This window comes from Heliangelus exortis, chromosome 21 (assembly GCF_036169615.1).
Source record: "Heliangelus exortis chromosome 21, bHelExo1.hap1, whole genome shotgun sequence".
Classification (NCBI taxonomy): domain Eukaryota; kingdom Metazoa; phylum Chordata; class Aves; order Apodiformes; family Trochilidae; genus Heliangelus; species Heliangelus exortis.
This window is the reverse complement of record NC_092442.1, coordinates 3,129,142-3,149,650: the sequence shown is the minus strand read 5'-3', so window position 1 is coordinate 3,149,650 and position 20,509 is coordinate 3,129,142. Positions and strand designations below refer to the sequence as shown.

At 42.5% G+C, this 20,509-nt stretch overlaps 1 protein-coding gene across 6 annotated transcripts in view; it reads right to left on the bottom strand.

The window, feature by feature from the left end:
• The window catches only part of AUTS2 (activator of transcription and developmental regulator AUTS2), a 758,376-nt gene that overhangs the window by 53,122 nt on the left and 684,745 nt on the right, over nt 1-20,509 (bottom strand). For all 6 annotated transcript variants that reach the window (XM_071765453.1, XM_071765456.1, XM_071765457.1 and 3 more), the window contains one exon: nt 18,332-18,380. In XM_071765453.1, coding sequence (XP_071621554.1) covers nt 18,332-18,380 — 49 coding nt within the window. The remainder of the gene's footprint in view (nt 1-18,331; nt 18,381-20,509) is intronic.

Sequence of the window (20,509 nt, the reverse complement as noted above, 5' to 3'; positions counted from 1 at the left end):
GACACCACTGGAAACACTGAACTTCTTGAAGACACAGATGCTCCAAATGTGCTGATGAGGCCAACCCAACCGGGCCCGTTCTTTGTGAAAAGGCTTTGCAAAACCAACCCTGCAAACACAAAGCTCCCTGGTTAGGTTTCCCTTCCCCTCTCTGCTTTTTATTGTTGATGTTTTGTTCTGGTAGTTTGGGGTTTTTCTGTTTGTTTTGGGTTTTTTTTTTTTTCCTTAAGTTGTGGTCTGCATAATGTGGAGAGCACTTGAAAGTGCCTTCTGTCCAACCCCAGGCCTTCAGAGTGCACTGCAAGTTATTTTCCTCTCACTCATAAGTCAAAGATTTTCAAAGATGACCCAGGGACCAACTCTTTCCTGATGTGAGTGCAAATCACTTGCCAAGTTTAGTTTCCTTTGGATTCTGCCTACCAGGGAAGGGTCACTTTACAGACTCCATTGGTGCTTTCCTTGTCTCTAAATATTATAATTTGTCCATTGCATTTCACATCAGGATGCAATTTGGCAGGTAAGTTAGGAGTCTGGAGGCAATTATTTTTCTTCCTTTGGAGAAATGGATTATATTATTTCAGTTATTTTCAGTTATTTATTTTAGATGGAGTGCAAGGGGGGAGCTGAAAAGGAAAACAAGATGGGTTTAGACTTTCATGAAAGGATCAACTTTCCATGTTTTGACATTGTAGCAGGGTTCATCACACTGATCCCTGCCCCCAACGCAACAGAAGTATCTCAGCTCTTACACTCAGGTATTCCTATGCCAATGAAAACAACTCTTATTAGAAATCTTTAGGACTCCCCCCTCTCAACTTACACAGTTATTATTAGCAAGTGTAAATCAGTTCATTTACAACAGCTGATGCTTCTTGAGTACCAAGGAGTGATGTGCTGCTCTCAAATTACAGGAAACAAATTTTTTTTGTCCTGGTAATTTTCCTTGGAAAGACTGCCAACAACTAGGTTCAAACTGTGCTCAGACTTTTACAGCAGGACTGGTGATAGAGACCTTTCCACCCAGGACCTTTCCTTAGCTCCATGACATGAGCTGACACTGGTCTGACCCTTCTTGGGCTGCACCCAGACCAGTGGTCCCCGTGCCAGCTTCATCCCTTCTGCCTGGTCTGGACACACGACCACGAATGAGGTTTATGTCCAAATCTAAGGAATATCTGGAGCAATCAGAAAGCATTAAATACAGAGGAGAAGTACTAAATACCCACCACAGCCCTCTCCTTCAGCTTTAGTGGACTTGGGGGAAGGTCAAGACAGTTTCAGAGTTTCATTTTTGCCGACCTTACCATCTTTTCATTATCTTCCCACTCTATAAAGTACAGTTTCCACATGGCTGACAAAATAACCACCAGGTGTCTTCCTCTCTGTCTTTCATGATAACCAGATGTATTTGGAAAAGGGATTTCAGCTGAGCCCAGACCCTTCTGCAGGTCCCAGGGCCAGCTCAGCTGCACTCCTCCTATCCCTGTTTCCTTCCTCTAAACCACTTGACACATTTCCAAGGTAATTTCCATTTAAAAAAGCCATTTATAAAAAAAGTGTTTCTAGAACTAGCATTTATTGGATGAAGTGATTACATATTTCAACAGTTAAAACGAGGCATTAAGTTTCATTTTAGCTAATTAAAGAAATAAAGAAGCTACATGGACACTCCCCAGCAACCCCAACCAAACTGTGTGTGAGCTCAAGCCCATAAATGTGCAAACCCTTCACTGAACCAGTGCAGCCTGATCTTCAAACAACTTCACTGGACCAGACCTTGCCTTTGAAAAATGAATTTTAGGAAACTGCAGCTTTTTTGCAAATCTTTTCAGGCACTTATGCCTTGTAAAAAAAAGCCAGCATGATTCCTCTGACATTCCAGTGGAAGACTAAGCTTTATCAGAGCCTATAAAGATTTCAAGTCACAGTAGAATCTCACCACTGGGTTACTGGGCCCACTTCCCTTATCAATTAACCTGTCAGTTGACAGGTGGCTCTAATTAGTTAAATCCTTTTTTAATGACAAGAATTTGCCTTGAGCAAAGTCTTTCAGCTCCAGAATCATTTTACAATTGGGAGCATGCCTCAGCAAAATCCATTAAATACCTGCAGAGAACCAAACACCAGCAGCAAACTACAACTCTCTTTTGCTTCTGCAGACATCCATAGCTTTTTTTTTTTCCCCCCACATGGATCCCCCCGTAACACGAGGCTCTTTCCAACTTTTTATGAAAAAACACACCCTGATGCCTCTTTGTTTCAATTCCTTTAAGAAGAATTTGTAATTCCATAACCTGGCTGTGCCCTGAGAGCAGAGGCTTGTGGACAGAAACACTGACACCAGAGGTCTCTGAAAACATCTTTTGGGAGTATTCAGCATCTTGATATGGGGTTTTTTCAAAATGCACCTTTTGTGCACAAAAAAAGTCCAGAAAACTGTCCCTAAGAATAAGGAGAAATTTATAGACTACTACTTTTAAAATACACAGTGACAGATGTCCTGGACATTCAGACTTTGTGGATGCTCAAGCAGTTTTCAAGCCAAGTTTTCAGCCTCTGGAAAAGCCACATTTTAGAAAAAAACCAAACTCTGTAGTGTGCCTGCCCTGTGCATTCTTCATGCAGAGATGGGGAGGGATGGAGAAAGGAGGGGGAGCTTCTCCCAGCACGTCACACAAGTATTATATTAGAAAAACATGTACTAATTCCTATGCTAATGAGCCCATTACTCCCCTTTGCATCAAAGGCCTTCAGATCACATTTGTAATCTTTTTCAAGTGTTAGCAAACAAAATTACAAGTTTGACACTACAGGTTTCAACAAATTCCCCTCCCCATCAGTGCAGCAAGGTACTTAAAAATAGACGTAATGAGCAGCTTTGGATCTGCATAAATACCCTGTGGAGTTCATTAATGATTTCATTTTTGGCAAGACACCATGGCAAATGATGGTGTATTATTAAAAACATACCTAGATATATGTACTTGAAACTCCTGCAAACACTTAGGGAAGGAGAAAAAAAAAAAAAACCAAACCAAACAAACCACAGGCTGTGTAATTTTGGTTTGCCTTTTAAGTAACATGATTTTAATGATGCTTAACTGCAAAACTGTTTGCCCTGAAAACTAACTGCTGCTGTCCAAAGGATGCCTCAGTCTAACAATTCTTTTCACATATTTGTGAAACAATTTCTTTTCATAGATGAGAAAATGGGATCTGAAATTTTTACCATAGGACTTAACTCCGAGCACAGCTCCACAAAGCCACATAAGGTAATTTCCATCACTGTCCTCAAAATTAGAGAATTGGAGCAGAAAGCCCATTTTTTGTCCCAAACTCTCAGTGTTTCTGCCTGGGTCACACCCAGACCATCTGCTCTCCTTTCATTTGCTCACAGGGAGCAGTGGCAGCAGCATCCATTGTACAGCATTGATTAAAAAAGAAATTTAAGAGCAATAAATTGGTGAGAGAGGTGAGATGCAGCTCAGTCTGTGAAGATTTTAACACAGTAAATGATTTATTACAGCAGAGTCAAATAAACCACTGCAACAAGCACACCATGTCCTCAGGAGGGCTTGTGCCAGTTCAAGCTGGGCAAGTTCATACCAAGAAACAACACAAGCTGCATCAAACAGTGTTCCCTTGGTAGTTCATGGGCAAAACCAACCCCCCAAACTTCTAACTCAAGTAATACTTGGCCAAGGATTGAAGAATTTCCCTTGTAATTTGACAGTGATCATGTATCTGCATTGCTCTTCCAGTACTTCCAAGTACCTTGCTTGCTATTTAGGTTTTCTTAGCAATAGCTTTTACATCAAGAGGCTGCAGGACATCTAAAAAAAAAAATAAATTCACTTCTGCAGACTTCTTGTCTGAAACATTTGCTCCAGTCCATAGCTATGATACTCTGCATTTCCACAGCTATCACCACCTCATGTTCCTTATAGTTTTACACTTAAACCCAACCAGCTGAGATCCTGCTGCTGTTTGCTCCTGATCTTCCCAAGCCAGCAGGAATTATTACTTGGGGAAGCTCCTGTTTTGCACGACACTCACTGTTGCCCAAAATTCAGAGGAATGTTCCTGCTGCCAAGGCAAGGTTCAGCACGTCCCCCCCCACCAAACCACCCTCAGGAAAACTCACTTCTGGCCTAGATGTTGCTGTGATGAAAACTGAAATACACCGTGTCAAAAAGTCTGTGATGCCTACACCTCCCCTTGAGTCCTCAGGGGAAAAGGTAAATAGAGTCTAAGCAATTTATTTATTTAAATAATAATAAAAAAAAAAGCCTTAAGTGCCTGAGATCTAGGGAAATCATTTACCTTCTGCCTGTCAGAGCAGGTTATCTGTGTGCTTCTTATATATTAAAAACATAGCCTAAGAGAATACATTCAGTCTGTCTACAAAGGACAAAGTTGAAGTTGCAGAGAGAAAATGAACACCTCGTGATAAATGATGGATTTGAAGCTCAGGTCCTACAGTTAGCTAAAGGAAAGCTAACAAAAACTAGATTTTCAAACCAAAACTGCTGGAGTCTGTTTATCCCTTCCTGAAGAATCAGCTCAAAGACAGATTCGTATTCTTTGCCTCCTGTATTTGTCTTTGCAAATTATTTATCCCTATCTATTTACCAGAATAAACAACACAGACATGTTAAGTCTGAAAGCAAACTTTTACCTACAAATTAGGCCAGTCTTTTGCAGCTTTGAAGTTTTCTTAACTGCCTGAAATTTTTGGCCACTCCTAGTTCTAACTTCTAGCAGCACCAGCATCATAAAATATTGCAGAAGAATGCTACAGATTCTTTGCCAAAACAACTAATGTTTCCCCTCTAACACCTTTTTAACCACTTGAAATAACTTCTAAGGCTGCTCCTTCCTCTGCCCCACTATTCATTCACTAAATTTCATGAGGCCTGAAAAGCAAGTCCAAGATTTTTAGTAGGAAAATCCTAATTCCTGAATTTGGCTGTGTGAATGTGCTGAGGTGGCTGAAAATCCTGATCTGCAACTTGCTCTCCTGCACAGAAAAGGCAACATTAAGAAAAGGGGCAATTGCATGAAATTCCAGGTTATGTCTATCACACACTTCTGAATGCATCCACTCTGTTTTACCACATCCACTCAGTCCCACAGGACCAGTAACACAATCTAAACACCAGAATGCCCTAAAGGCCTCTCCCTGCAAAGACACCCAGGAGCACTGGGCTGCAGGAGCCCCAAAAATTTGGGGTTTGCCAAGGTGATGAGCTCCCCTATTTTTGAGCAGCCCTGGTGCAGGTTGTTCCTGCCTTCTCAGGATGCACTAACATGCTCCAAAGAAAGGCACGTTCATTGCTTTGTGTAAACTACCAGAGCAATAAAAACCATCATTAGAGACAATTTACTGGCTAATCTAATTTTTAAGTATGCACAGCTACTCGTAGCAATCAACTTTAAATTAATTATAGTACCAGATTAAAAGGGGAAGATGGATCGCTTCCTGGGCCACCCAAAAGCCCTCTCAGATGGCAGTAAGTGCATGGGTTGTGGGGTTTTTTTTTTCTTTTTAATTTTTTAATGCTATTGTTAAGCTTTTGTTCTGTCAGCCATTCACCTGGGGGAAAATGACAGTGACTTGTCACAGATGCTGAAGGGACCCTCCTTACCAGCTGCAACCACCAGCACGTTGCTTCCCAAGCTGTCACCCTCACAGCTCAGCAGGATCTGCTGCTCCAAGATCTGCTCTGACACCCACCAGGCAGAGCAGGAGCTGGTACTGTGAAGGGCTCTGCACCCAGTGCTCTGTGTCAGCTGCACCAGGCTTAAGGTTTGCTTCCCCCAATTATTTGTTTGTCATTTAGAGACCCGGGTATGGAGCAGATCTTGTCATTTTAGTTTTGTCAGTTATTTTTGGCCCCCGAAACAGAGGCAAAACATAAGGAGGCCTTTAGGTGAATAACTGTCTTGGCAGCAAGGTGCTAAGATGATGTGCTGTTGAAAGGCTGGATAGCAATTAAGTTATTTGAATAAGATGAAATGTTGGACAGGGCATGTGGAGACAGAGAAAACCAGCTTAACTATTCATATGCCACCCCCCCTTCAAGTTGTCAGCTAACTATTTGAGCAAGGTGCTAATTTACTACAGGCTGGATTGCCAACAAACTTCATTTTGTGTTAATTCAAAAGATGTACAGACTTGTCCCACATGCACACAGTACCCAGCCCTTTCCAGACAAGGGTAACAGTTTGCCAGATGATTATTATCTGCATTTAATTATATTACCATTCCCATAGGCTGTGGCAGGGACTGGGTCTGCACAGTGTGTGGGGCTGTGCAAACAGGACAAAAGTTGGTCTGAAAAGTCCACATAGAGATTCAGGGAGCAGATGTGGAAGCAGAGGACAGGGAAGCGCTTGAAAGAGTCCAGTGCAGAGCTACTGAGATGATTAAGGGAGTGGAACATCTCCCTTATGAGGAAAGGCTGAGGGAGCTGGGTCTCTTTAGTTTGGAGAAAAGGAGACTGAGGGGTGACCTCATCAATGTTTTCAAATATGTAAGGGGTGAGTGTCAGGGAGATGGAGTTAGGCTTTTCTCAGTGGTGACCAGTGATAGGACAAGGGGTAATGGGTGTAAATTGGAGCATAGGAGGTTCAAGTTGAATATCAGAAAAAATTTTTTTACTGTAAGGGTGACAGAGCCCTGGAACAGGCTGCCCAGGGGGGTTGTGGAGTCTCCTTCACTGGAGACATTCAAAACCCACCTGGACACGTTCCTAGGGGATGTACTCTAGGGGGCCCTGCTCTGGCAGGGGGGGTTGGACTAGATGATCTTTCGAGGTCCCTTCCAACCCCTAGGATTCTATGATTCTATGAAACACCTCACTTGAGACCCATCACCCAAAGAGAAAGGCTTGCACCATGCTCAAGGTACTGACTGACCTGAGGAGAAGGGCAAGGCAGAAGTCCTCTCCTGCTCTGTGGCTTTTCCCTGCTGTTTGGGAGACTGTTCCAGTCAGCTGGACTCACACCATGATGCCCACAACATGCCTAACATCTTGCAGGACCAGGCTCTGCACAGGAACCTTCAGAATAATTGTGCCAGTCTTTGCTACAGATGCTCTAGGAAGTGGTTCAGATTTGTCTGATGATCAAATTTGGTTTCATCTCCCCAAACCTCTCATCATATCCTCTCTGCACCAGAGGTATGCATATAGCATCTCATAACCTGACAGCACCTGGCAATGAACTTTTAAAGAGGGTCACTGGAAGAATGTACTTATTTTTGTAAAATACTTCTGCAGATGCACACATAGGAATCCACTCTACAGGATGAACACTGATAATTCCACCATGTTCAGAAGAGAGGAGCACTCTACTTGCTTCTCCCTCCAAGTGCCCATTCATAGGCTGCTTATTTGGTACATAATGTACCTAGAGAAACCACAGGGAAAACACAAGAGCAGGTAAAGCAGCCAATTTTTAGGAAGGAAAACAGTGCACGTCATGAAAAAAAATTCCAAGACAAGAAAAGTGACTTTGGCAGTGCAGAAACAAATGAGAGTTTTCTAATTCAATCCACTGAGCCACTTGGGTTTGTTTTAACCTTATAAATGCTCGAGTATGAGCTGCTGTACCAAAAGATTATGACTTCTCTTGAACCAAAATATAGTCAACAGGGACCTCTGTGTTCATGGGCAATGGGTCTGGCCTCAGATAACTCAGGACTTCTCCCTGGATGTACAGACAGCAGCAACAGGAGCAGCACCACACCAGTTACACAACTGGTACCAGCATGAGTTAATGGGTCCAAGCTGCTCACAGGCAATTCCTTGTGTACTCAGAGGGTTGTTCAACCTGTCTGCAATCACACAGGACTCTTCAAATATGAACTGGGTTATAATGAGCCAGTTACTCAAGAGCCACGGCCTTCAAAACAACTCTGTCCAGAGTAAGCTGCTTTAAACGTGCCTGACACAACCCTGGGGGTTCCTTTGGTGTGGTGAAAGAGGCTGGACATGGTGTTTCGTGTGGTGTTTCACTGTTTGTGAGTGTGCTCTCAGCCCTGCAGGATGTGTGTGCTCAGAGAACCAGCTCAGCACTACTCTTGCACGCTGCCCTTTCCAAAACGCTGACAGCATTCCAGTTTTTCCAGCTGTATGGTAACTTTCCCAGATTCCAAAGACACTGTAGGCTGTTTAATCACACAGCAAAAATCACATCGACACCCACTTAACTGGGTGTTAGAAACACAAGAATGAATTCTGGAAATGAGTTAAGACCAAAATGAAGACCAAGATCACTCCTCTGTCTTTCTTGATGAAGAAGTAAGGCGAGAGCCCTTGGATTAATTACATTTCTCCCAGTCAGCTAAATAAGACCTGAGGAAGACTGTCAGGAGTACCTAAAGAACAGTTTAGATATCTCATCTAGATGCAGGAAGATACAGGAAGAAAGAGTCAAGCAACTCTCCCCGAGAGGTATCAGAAACTCAGCATCCTTATCAGACTTTTCACCTAGCAATGTCTGCAGTGTTTTAGAGCCCCCTATAAGCAAAGGAACCGAGCTCCACCTTGGGAGAGTAATTCCCTGAGGAAAATGCTCTCTTTGTGCTCCCCCCAAAGTGCCAAGCAGTGCTGTTGTTCACATCTAGAGCAGACCTAGACTTGAGGTCAAGATTTCCAAGAGATCCTGTGCTCCCAGAACAGCTTCTCACCCCTCCTCAGACACAGCAGGACCTGCCCGGCACTGAAAACCCTACCAGTCACATCTTGATCATCATTTATCCCAGCAACAAAAGCAAGAATGAAAATAAATAAAGAATAAAATAAAAATTTTACTCTCACAGAACAGAACAAAATGGTGCAACAGGGTCTGCTGTACCCAAGCAGCAATCACACCTGCTGAAAGCTGCAGAGGCTCCAATTGCACAAACTGCCTCCCATAAAACCCAGCAAGCAAAAGTAAAAACCATGAGCTTTTGCTCATCTGCTTTTGATTTTTATAATGCTGTTCCTTTTAGCAAAATGAAGTTTAAGTGCTTATGGGACTAACAACCTAGTAAATGAACTAAGTATTAATTTGTGGTTTTATTACTCAGCAGACCGATTTTCATGAAGCTGTTTTTTTCTTAGGACACAGCTTGCTCTGCAGCAGCTGTTTTCTATTACAAGCCACTCAAATTCCTCTGCCTCCAATTTTCAAAAGTGCCCACACTAACTTGAAAGATTTGGAAATGAGACCCAATTGCTGTCTGCTTGGAAGAACTGCACCTCGTGGCTTTAATCCTAGCAAAAATCCCAGCCAATGCCTGCAGCAGCAAGGCTGCAGGTTCCCCCCCACCTCCCTCACCATGGGCCAAGCACCCAGGTGGCCCAAATCCTCCAGATCCACCTCCCCTCTGGACCTCACAACATTTTGGGAAACCCCCATGGAGGAACCATGGAGCAGGAGGTGAACCCAGTGATACGGCTGAAGAATGCTGGGCCCAGGGTCCAAAGACTGAGTGTGGCTTTGAGACAACCTTAGGTGAGGAGGTGACAGGGGGTTGAGGAGTGATTCTGGCTGTGAAAAAGAGACAGGAATGAGCCAGGCAGCCCTGGTGAGCTCAGGATTTCAGAAGCCCATGCCATAAGCCAGGATTTCAAGTGCCCATTGCAGTAAACACAGGTTCTAGCAGTCTGGTGGAGTTGGAGTCTTGTGTTTCTAGCACTTGGGAATACTCTCCCCTGGCCACACTTTCAACATCCTTCTGTGAGCCTGGGTCTTAAGCCCAAAAATTAAAAATTGGTGGCTTGTTTGGTTTTGTTAAGAATGGTATTTTCTGGATAAGTACAGAAGGAGTTCCTGCTCCCAGCTCCTACTGTATGTAAGTCAAGGCCATTAACTGCTCTAAAAGGGCACTTAAATCAGTTTATCTGCTCTTCTGTTTGCCACTTTTAAAGTATACATTTACACTGGCTTTTTTTAAACAGCTTGTGAAGGCTGCACAATGTCCCTCTCAGACACACACTCACTACTTGAAGCATTTCTCAGCATGCTCCTGGCAGCTGTACTGGTCACAACTGGCTTGGAAAATAGTTTATTATTAATTGCATGCACTGAACAGTACCAGGGCAAGTTGGGCTTGCAGGGTGAAGCCATGCTGGGGCTGTGCTGACCCTGCCAGCTTTAAAAGTGGGGACAGCCACTCTGTCCTCTGCCTGAGCATCTCTGCCCCCACACCAGACCCTTCACCTGGGCAGTTCAGCTGCCAAATCATCCCCCTTTTCTTGCTGCCTTTGGATTTCTGCTGAGAAATCACTCAGCTCAGATTCCAACCAAAGCCAGAGAAGCAGCAAAGTAGGGGAAGAGAGCAGGGGACAGGGAAAGGGCCCAGAGCCACCCTGTGCAGTGTCCCCTCAGCCTTAGGGACAGAAGAAAAAGGCAAAGCAAGTGATGCCCTGGGTGACTGAAAGGCTCAAGGGTGTCACAGGATTTACTCCTGTGCTCCTCACCCAGTAAAGCACCTAAGTGAGTGCTCAGTGTTAAATGTTTCCAAGTCAGTCAAGAATCAAAGCACAACAAGGAACTGAAGCCTTAAGGAGGACAAATCAGGGGCTAAAAATGCCCTCCTACAACTCTCTGTATCTTGAGGAATGGCAATTTGTCACTTCATGGCAAGGCCCTGCCTCTTCTTTTAGACAAATCATGCTGAGTCACAAGAAGGTTAAAAATTCACCCATTTAAAGTATCACCCTTCACCAGGTCTTTGTTGCCACCAGAATGGATGCAGAAGTTCCCACTTGGAAGCTCAATTTCAATATTTCTGCTTACTCAGACAAATACTATTGCACTTCAGTCACACACTGAAGGGTTTTTTTCACATGTTCAGACTTTGTAAAGCAATGGCCAGAACTGCCTGTGGTTCTCCACTTGCATTCCTGCACTTTGGAAAACAATGACTAATTCTAACAACCTCATGGACTTTTTTGGGCAGTCTGCATGATAAAATAAGACCTTACTTTGTGGGGTCAGGTCACGTGGAGAAATATTTAGAATACACTGCAGAATCATAGAATGGTTTGGGTTGGAAAGGACCATCCAGTTCCAACCATCCTGTGAGGTCAGGGACACCTCCCACCAGCCCAGGATGCTCCAAGCCCCATCCAGCCTGGCCTGGAACACTGCCAGGGATGGGACAGCCACAAATTCCTTGGGCAACCTATTCCAGTGTCTCACCAACTTCAAATTAAAGATTTCCTTCCTAACCTAAATCTCCCCTCTTCAAATTAGAAACCATTTCCCCTGGTCCCCTCACTACACACCCGTGTAAAAAGACCTGCCCCAGCTTTCTTGTAGGCAAAAAGCAATTCTTGTTTGGGAGACAGTTGAGAACAGGAAGGAAAAAATCTCTTTACTTTGGTTTTCAAGCAGCTATGAAGACTTTATAAAGAACAGGGAAAAACAAGGAAAAAAGTGCAATTCATACATATGCCCCTGAGAAACTTCTACTGTTATTCTGCATGTAGGGACTGATCACTGCAGGATGTGAGATACACTGTAGTGAATTTTTATTCAATTAAGTGGATGGCAGACAGTCTGAGCAAGGAGTTAGGTTGTACCAAGCAAGAAGACATCAGCTCTTAGAGAAGAAGGGGCTATGGAGGTAAAGGTGTGGGTGAGTGGTACAGGTGGTGTGGGGTATGGTGCACACCACGTTTCCAACAGAGCTGGAAATAGAGGCCTGCAACACACTTTGGATGGAAGCTGGAAAGGAATGATTTCTTTCTGAAAGTTAAATTTATGGCAGGAGCCTTCAGATAGTAGCAGGCCATGGAAATACCCAGGGCAGGTTGGTCCCTGGGCTGGGACACATCCTTTGAGGAAGCCCTTTTGACCTCTTGCAACTGAAGCAAGTTGTTGCAGGGCCCGACTCAAGATCAACATTAAACACAGGGAGAAATCAGAGGAAGGAACCAATTACTGTTGTTCAGTGCTATCTAACCCATTGTATCCACTGTGTAAGCATGTTGGTGTTTGCCTGCTCATTGGTTTAACTGGTAGGTGAAAACTCCTCCTGGGAGTAGCTTTGCTGAGGTGACAGTTCTACCTGATGTAAACAGTTGCCTCTCCACTACAAATAACATCACTGTGCTTTTCCAATTGGAAAGAAATGTATTTGATAAGATAACAAATGCCTGGCAAAGCCCATTTAAGTTAGGGAAAGAAGAGGAGGGGAAAAATCTTGTATAAACAGCAAAACAATACAGCTTTATCTAATCTCAGCCATTTATTGCTGCTTGTCTGTGTGTGTGTGTTTTACTGACAAAATAAAATAAATTGAATCAGCTTACACATGATAACATGCTCTTTCCTACCTCATACTAATTGCTTGGCTAATTGATGTTTGTTGAACTTTCTCCATTTCATTGAGTGATTAGGTACAAAGCTAACAGTTGACATCTGTAGGCGCTTAACTGGCGTCTGTAATTACTGTTAATGTTAAATAATTGTTAGTTAATTGGAGTGGTAACTGACTGAATGGAATCCAGATTGTGAAGCAAAAAGAGACCTAGTTAAATAAACATACATTTTTCAGAGAAAACAACATTTTATTACAAGGGAGAGATTAACAGCAGGCCAGATATGGGAGGTCTGCAGGATGCTCCATTTAGGAAATCTCACTCCAGTGTGGGCTCCACTAACTGGAGATGTGTCAAGGAAGGATCTTTGTCATCAAAACACTCCTAGCTCAAGAATTTTTCCACCTGATTTTGAACCAATTATCACATTTTGTTATTTCACAGCGCAATGCTCCTAAGTTTTGGGGGGTTTTTTTGTTTTTTGTTTTTTTTTTTTTTTAGAAAATCAAAGGTAGTTTAAACTATAAAACAAATACTCTCTCCAAAATAGATACAATTATGTTAGTAAACATTTCTGGTCTCCTTATTACAATTCCAGAAGTTTGACTTTGCTGAAATCAACAGTTTTAAATGAACTCTTAGGGGAATATGATCACCAGCTGATACTAAAGGCTTTCTGATACTGGGCCAACCAGGGAAGGATGCCCAGACCAACACTTAACTCTTTCCCTCCACTATTTTGGTCAGGAAAAGCCAATGCCTATAGGTTCTTGTACCATGCTGCCCAGTTTACAGATTTACTTTGAATTAGCATCTTAAAAAATACCAGTGAAGTCTTGGAAGACTGTTTTGTAATATCTTTAAGTTTTAGGATTTAAGAATCTGCAAGGTTTTGGAAGAGGCTTTGACTTCCACCTGTCCCTCTGGGTACATCCCATTATCCAGAGACCTTTCCCTGCAGCTACAGAGGAGCTCTGGTATCTCCTGACATTGGCAATTCCCCCCTGGCTGCCATCTCCCAGCCAAAAATCCAGCAGCATGGAGAGAGCACTGGAAGCACAGGGCTGGAGAGGAGTGGTTTGTGCTCAGGAGATGCAGCCATAAGGACATGTTACAGAAAGAATTTCTTGCTCAAAGCCTTCAAGGCACAGAAAAAACCTGCCTTGCTCTTTGTGTGCCAGAACAAAGGACCATCACAAGACACAGATTGACTTTTTTGTCTGCTTGACTTGGAAGTTAAAGTAAAGAGATGCAGCACTTCTTGTAATCTAACACACAGGGACAAGAAACCTGGGGTCCTCAAAACCCGAGGCTTTTTCCAGTGCTCAGTCCCTCCTCTAATGAGACACTGAACTTCCACATGGAAAATATTGCAAAGCCATTTGAAATCCACAAAACACGGGCAAACCAAGTGACCCAAAGCCACCAGGAAGGTCTCCACCAGAAAGGCAAGGAGACACCATCACCTGAGGATCACTTTGGGAGGGTGAGCCAACAGAACAACCACAGGAAAAGAAATCTGCAGAACTGATTCATCAGTCCATGAGGTTTTACTGGCCAAGAGGTGGGTTTCCTGCAGGGCTGGGATTGCTCCAGAGCCCTCCCAGCAAGCAAGGATGAAGCATCAGCATCAAAAGGCAACATCCACAGGCAGCAGGATCCAAAGAAATGGAAAGCAACACAAACAACATATTCCAAATGAGTAAGGATGTCAGAAAGGTTACTACAACCTCTTGGAGAAGAGGCTGGCAGCAGCAGCCACTCTCTGGCATTCTGACTATGTTGATATTGCTGTCTGTGCAGCAGTCTATCCACTGATATTCAACACTGGATGCTGTGGGGATGGTTTACTCCAAGTGAAAGCACTTCTCTACAACCAAGCATCTCCTGTGAATGGGATCTGCAGAGAGGGATTTGTTGATTTTAGCTCCCTACATGTTTACAGAACCAGGTCCTGAAGAAACGCTTCACCACAGACAGACAAGGGGAGAAACAACAACAGGCCTGTTTTTCTCTAGAGAGATATTGCAGTGGAACCACCTAAAAAGCCTGATCTGTATTTTAGCCACCAGTGAGGAAAAGTCACCCAGATGCCTTCACCTACCTCCAGCAGAGAGAATAAATATTTCCCTGACAGCTGGTGGTGCCACAAAGCAGAAGGATTCATAAAGTTTACATGAACATCCTGTCAACAATATGAACATAAAAAGCTGGAACAGCCCAGTTGTGTTTCTGATCAAAGGCAAACTTTAGCATACAGCACAAATGAAAACTTCATCACTTTGGGACTCATTTCTCCCTTCAGCAAAAACTGTTTTCCAAGGGTATGGAGGAGGGAGTTAACAAAGGAAATGCATGGTAGTAGTAGGAGCTGCAGGCTCTGCAGCTTCAGCTGGGTCTATTTAAATTATTAGGAGATAATGGAATGTAATTATGCTGCAAAAGTCATCTTACAAAAATTCATGAACAAAACTTGTACTCTGGCCAGGATTAATGGTGCCACTGTTGATCTTCTCAGAGGGTAAGGAAAAAATAGTGTTTGGTCAAAGCCCCTCAGCAGCAATCCCAAACTGGAAGGCCCAGAGGAGTGGACAGGGAGCTGCAGGTGGGTGATGTTTTCCTCTTCCACTCCTTGTCCATCCCATTTATTCAGATGTTAACAGCTCCTTTTTCAAGCAGTACCAAGGGCCCAGACCCTTGGGTAGTCACCTCCCAATACAGCCACCTGGATTTCCATGGGAATTATTTCTCATTTTAAGCACCTCAAGGTAAAGTGCTCCTGCCTGAGGGATGGAGTGCAGGGCTCTATTCACAACCAGGAACAAATAATTTCTATTCCTGCCCTGGGGACCAAGCCACATCCCTCCCAAATTGTCAGCCCTGCTGCAGACATGGTACAGGGCTGGGAATCTTTGGGAACAGTGGCAGTACAGAGCTGATTTGGGGACCCCACAGCCCTCTCCAATGCTCTGCTATGACACAACGAGTCCTGAGGGGTCCCAACATCTACATGCAGCCCCCAAAATTAACAGGGCCCAACCAGATTTAAGGATCTATCTTCCCACTCAGCTTGAAGGGCAGCTAACTCCTCAAGGGAAACTGAAAGATTTCTCAAGGGATTTTACCACCTCCTTTAAGGGATATCTCGGGGGAATTTCCCTTTCTTCTCCATTTTTAATTATTAGTATTTCTGAGGAAGGGTCTGTTCCACAGGGCACATTGATACTAATCCCTCCCACTTTGAGCTTGATCTCCTCTTCAACCTTTAAGTCCTGCCCTAAATGGCAGAAAGGGGACAAAATGTATCTACAAAACCTAAAAAGGTTTTGTATCTTGTTGTGTATCTTATATACACTGCTTCATACATACGTTACTTCAGTAATTTCTACTACCTCAGCTATAAATAATTCCATAAAATAAAAGTAGCATGAGAAAAAAAAAAAAAAAAAAAGTGTGAGCCATGGGTAGCTGTGGGACATCTGAGAGGAATGGCTGTGGCCACGAAGGGCTGTACACTTGTCAGCCTGCCCAGCCCTCCCAGCCTGCTCCATCAGCCAAGAGCTTTGAAGGTTTCATCCTGATTTACCCGATGCAAATCTGACCTTTCTTACAAGTGACTTTTATTGCTTTTGGCAAAAGCAGCCAGGGAGGACACAGGGGGGGGAGAATTGGCTTGGAAGCAAACAGACTGAATGGCAGGGAGAGAACTTGAACTCAGAATCTATCAAACTGACAGCACCCGGGCAGTCCTCAGCCCTCCCCAGGGCAGACTCTCAGAGAAGGGAACAGCCTCCCAGCCACCAGGAGAGCCCCTGCACCTGGCTGCAGGCAATTATTGACATTATCTCTTTTTGGAGGCTCTTTTCCTGATATTTAGTAGTTTGAATGCTAATCCCTTTAACAAAACTGTCCTCCCTGCTTTTTCTGCCCTCTTTCCCCTTAATCTCTTTCTCCCAGTGGAAGGAAAAAAAAAAAATACACACAAAAAAAAAATACCAGTCAGCCTAGTTTGGCCGCACCTGGATTTGCATTGATTCTTCCCTTGTCATTCATGTTACCAACAGGAATTAGCATATGGCTTTAAGGGGAAACTCAGAAGGAGAAAAGAAAGATGCCATTTTGATGGAAATAAGGGGCAAAGGAATAATCTACAATCGACTAAAAAGCTTATTTGTGTACGGTTTCCCAAGCAAAGCTTCCAAAAGCCCATGTTGATTTTAGGCTACACAAAGAAACCCTAATCCTTTCAAGGGAACTAAATCACCAAAGAAAAGTACCTCAGAAGAAAAGGCTCCCTGTCAAGCATGGGTATTCACATCCAAAGAGATGCCACGAATCAAGCTCAGTAAGTAAACAAAAAATAATAATGTGGGAAATGTGTTTGATTCAAAGAAAAAAAAAAAGAAGAAAAAAGAAAAAAAATAAAAGAAAAGAAAACGAAAGGAAGAGGAAGAGGGGCCTACTCTTCATCAATCACCTCCCGGGGAGGAGAGCCCCTCACCCTGGTTACAGGATTCTCCCAGGAATGTGGATTCACCACTGGCTTCTCCTCAGCCCTGGCCCAGCCCCAAGGAAGGGCTGCTCAAAAGCCAAAGCTTTTTACAGCAAATTAGCAAAATAATGATGCAGTCACATGTAGTTTGGGGGCCTGGGGTCACTCCAAACACACAACTTTTCCTTTCTCCTTGTCTAGGCCACCTATTCTCTGCCTACTGGAGGGGAAAGCTGGAAATGCAATTAATCAGAGAGGTGAGATAAGCCTGGCAAGTGAGATAACCAGGCTCAGACCACAGAAATCATCCAGGCTGTACTTCCAAAGGATGCTAACCCACAAAACACAGGGATATGGATCAGCAATGCAATTACACAAAAGTATCACTCAATATGCAGCAAAAGACTTCAGAAGAACCAGCATGTCAGCATGGGAATCCCAAACACAACAGGGTCACACCCTGTCCCCAGTTAAACCACCACAGCTTCGTGGAATTAAAAGACACAGGAGTAACAAATGCAAACCTGGTGAGGAGCACAAATGGCAATTACTGAGCAAATCCACAAATATTCAACAAAAAAGACCTATATTTCAAGCTAATAAATACCATCTCTTCTAATGCAAACTGACTCAGATGCTCCAAAAAACAAATTATAATACCATGGGTTTACACTTTCTATTAAGCAGGTGGCATTAAGAAGCAGAACAGTGGGGTGAAAACCAGATGCATTTTGAAGGCTTGGAATTATCCTCATCTGTATAACTCCATGCCTGGAGCTGCTCCTCACAAAAGCCACAGCAAACGAAAAATAAGAATTTAAAATTAAAAAAAACCCACCAATACAAATACTTTCTAATAACACTGTTTCAGGACCAACTCAAAGCAGCTCCCTGCCACTGATTTAGGGTTAAGTTTTTCCTTAATGTACTGTTATATCATTAGCCACTCTCTCTTTAGATCGCTGTTTGGAAGAAATTAATGGGATCCTGAATATTTAAATGTGGCCCTCTATATCATTTATTAACTCTACAGAAAGCACACAGCACAGTAAGCCATGGTTTATGACTATTATCCTGTGAATACTAAACGGTGGCTGGTTATTACTGTCAGCAGTGCAAATTGGCTATTCATAATTCCATGTCTATCATGTAGCTGATGAGTAACAATCAAGTTAAAACATTTTGAAAACTCTTACAGTTATTTAAATGAGCTTAAATTAAAGCCATTTGTAAAATAAACTATTCCCTAATATTGTTATTTAAATTAATCCTGACCTGGCAGGCAATGCATTATTTAAAGCCTTTATTTTATATTGCTTAAGCAAAGCAATTACCAAGCATACAGAACATGTCTGAAACCCAGAGAAACATAAAAAGCACTAACAAGCTGATTGCAACACTTCTGCAAAACAAGTTACATTTCATCTCCCATTGAAATTGCCATGAAAAGAAATGTGTGGGGGAAAAAAAAAAAAAAACAACCAAAATATGTTTGTGATGTGAATTGCAGTCTTACCTTTATTTGTGACAGCGTTGAACAGTTTCTCAGAGCTGGCATCAGATGCCTGGAAGACCAAGAAAAAAAGAAAACAAGTTATATTTTCTACAAGTGATCAGTTTCAAAAGGCAGGGTGGTATATTTATGCAGACACACATATGAATGGATATTTTAGAGAAGCAAATCAGGTGGCAAAACCCTGAGAGCTCATGGCAGCTGCAGCCTGGGAAGCAGATGGCCATGCGGTGGTGCTGTCTGGCTGTGCTTCACCACCCTGCAGTGCAGATCCTTGCTTGGAAAAGAGTCTGTTTAATAAAGAAAGAAATTATTTTTTTTAAATTATTTTTTTTGTTCAGCGTATTAGCTGCACAGAAACTGTATTTTGGTACTGGAATTATCCACTGCATTCTGATGTTGATTTTTCCGATGGGGAAGAGTCAGGATTTTGAAGCAGACAGCCCAGCTTCAGGAATTTGCAGAACTGTGGATTGCTTAATTCATTTTTTTAAGTATTTTTGGAGACCTGTGCAGTGTCAAGCATTTGATTTTTACCATCTTTAAAGCAGTGCTGATAGCCTAGGTTAGTGATTCTATAAATTGCTGTTATATATTCCTTGAAAAAGAAAGAGTATGTTTCTATTTAGTATTGGTATGCATTTCCACCCAAGATTTGCCTTCGTCAGGGTAACTGATTCTTGACACCTTGCTCTGTATAAACTAATAACCCATTTTATTCTTTTCATCAAGACACCTTTATCTGTGGGAGGTTTTTCCTCCTAAGATTGTATTGTGCCTTATCTACCACTGCTGTTTGTGAGCCAGTACACTACTGTTATTAAAAAGCCTTTCTTAAGTTTCACACAAAACACTGAGCTCCCCCTTTCACAAACTGTTAACAGCAAGAAACCAGAGCAGGGAAGATAATACAGCAAATGTTCATTTTACAAACAACCTGAGCCCCAAAGCAGAAAGCATTAAGTTGGTGCAGCTGTGGGTGCACACACAGACACAATACACACAGATCCCCAGCTTAAACTTACACCACTTCCACATCCACAAACCCCAATTTTGCTCAAACTGTATCTTGGCCCCAGCCCTGCTCTCTGAAAATACCTCGGAAGAAATGTGCTCAGTACCAAAATATTGCAAACAGGGAGAAAATGCAACACTTGAGAAAAATTTTAGTCTTTTCCTAGGAACCATTTGCTCACCAGACTCGGGGAAAATAATTAAAAATACTGTCTATTTGGAAAGCAGGCTGTGGGGTTTTTCTGTTAAAGAATTTCCCAATTCAAAACCATATAAAACTGTCAGACAAGCAGCATTTATTAGATACCTCAACTGCACTGGAAACTTAGGTGTGAAATTGCTGATAAGTAAGTGCATACAGTTCAGGCTGCATATCATGGTGTAGTAGTAGCACTGAAATTATTTGTTTGCCCTCCAGTTAACAACATACAGGATTTCTATTACAGATTATTAAAACCAGCCTTGTTATTTTTCAGATTTTTTGACAGATAACTGCATTACTACTTAAAAGCTGAGCTAGTGTGTTTCTTCTCAATTAAATACCTTGTAAACACTAGATTTATTACCCAGTGATGGATTTAATATTCAGTACCAACTTTCTCTACATTAATGAAAATAGGTGAAAAAGGCACAAATTGAAGAGATGAAGAAGGCCATGTGCTTCAAAGAACAGTAGTCCAACAAATTAAGAGATGCTCAATACCTTCCTAACCTTGCTAGTCAGCCTGTGCTCTGATAAAAAATAGTAGCCTTTTCCAGTGAATTTCATCTGTTCTTGTCTTGCTAAATGCAGCTTCTCTCAGAATCATTCATTCTTATTAGATATAAAATCCAATATGGGAAAAAAAAATAAAATTAACTTCTTACAGTTTGGGGTCTTTATTTTATCATTTTAAAGCAAAACAGCATGTGGAAGCTGTAAGTTTCCTCTTTGCTTCATTTTTCCAAACGTTAGAACAAGGAAACTATTTATTATTTCTAAAGAAGTTTGTTCTAATGCCAAGCAAAACCTTACAGATTGCTTGTAAGCTCTGGGTTTTCAGGTGAAATCTTTTTTTGTGCTATTGCATAAAGCAGTCAGAAACACACATGAAATCTGGAAGGGGCACTTCTCAGACACAGAACCACCACTGAGCAAACCGGGAGATGAACAACAATACCATATGT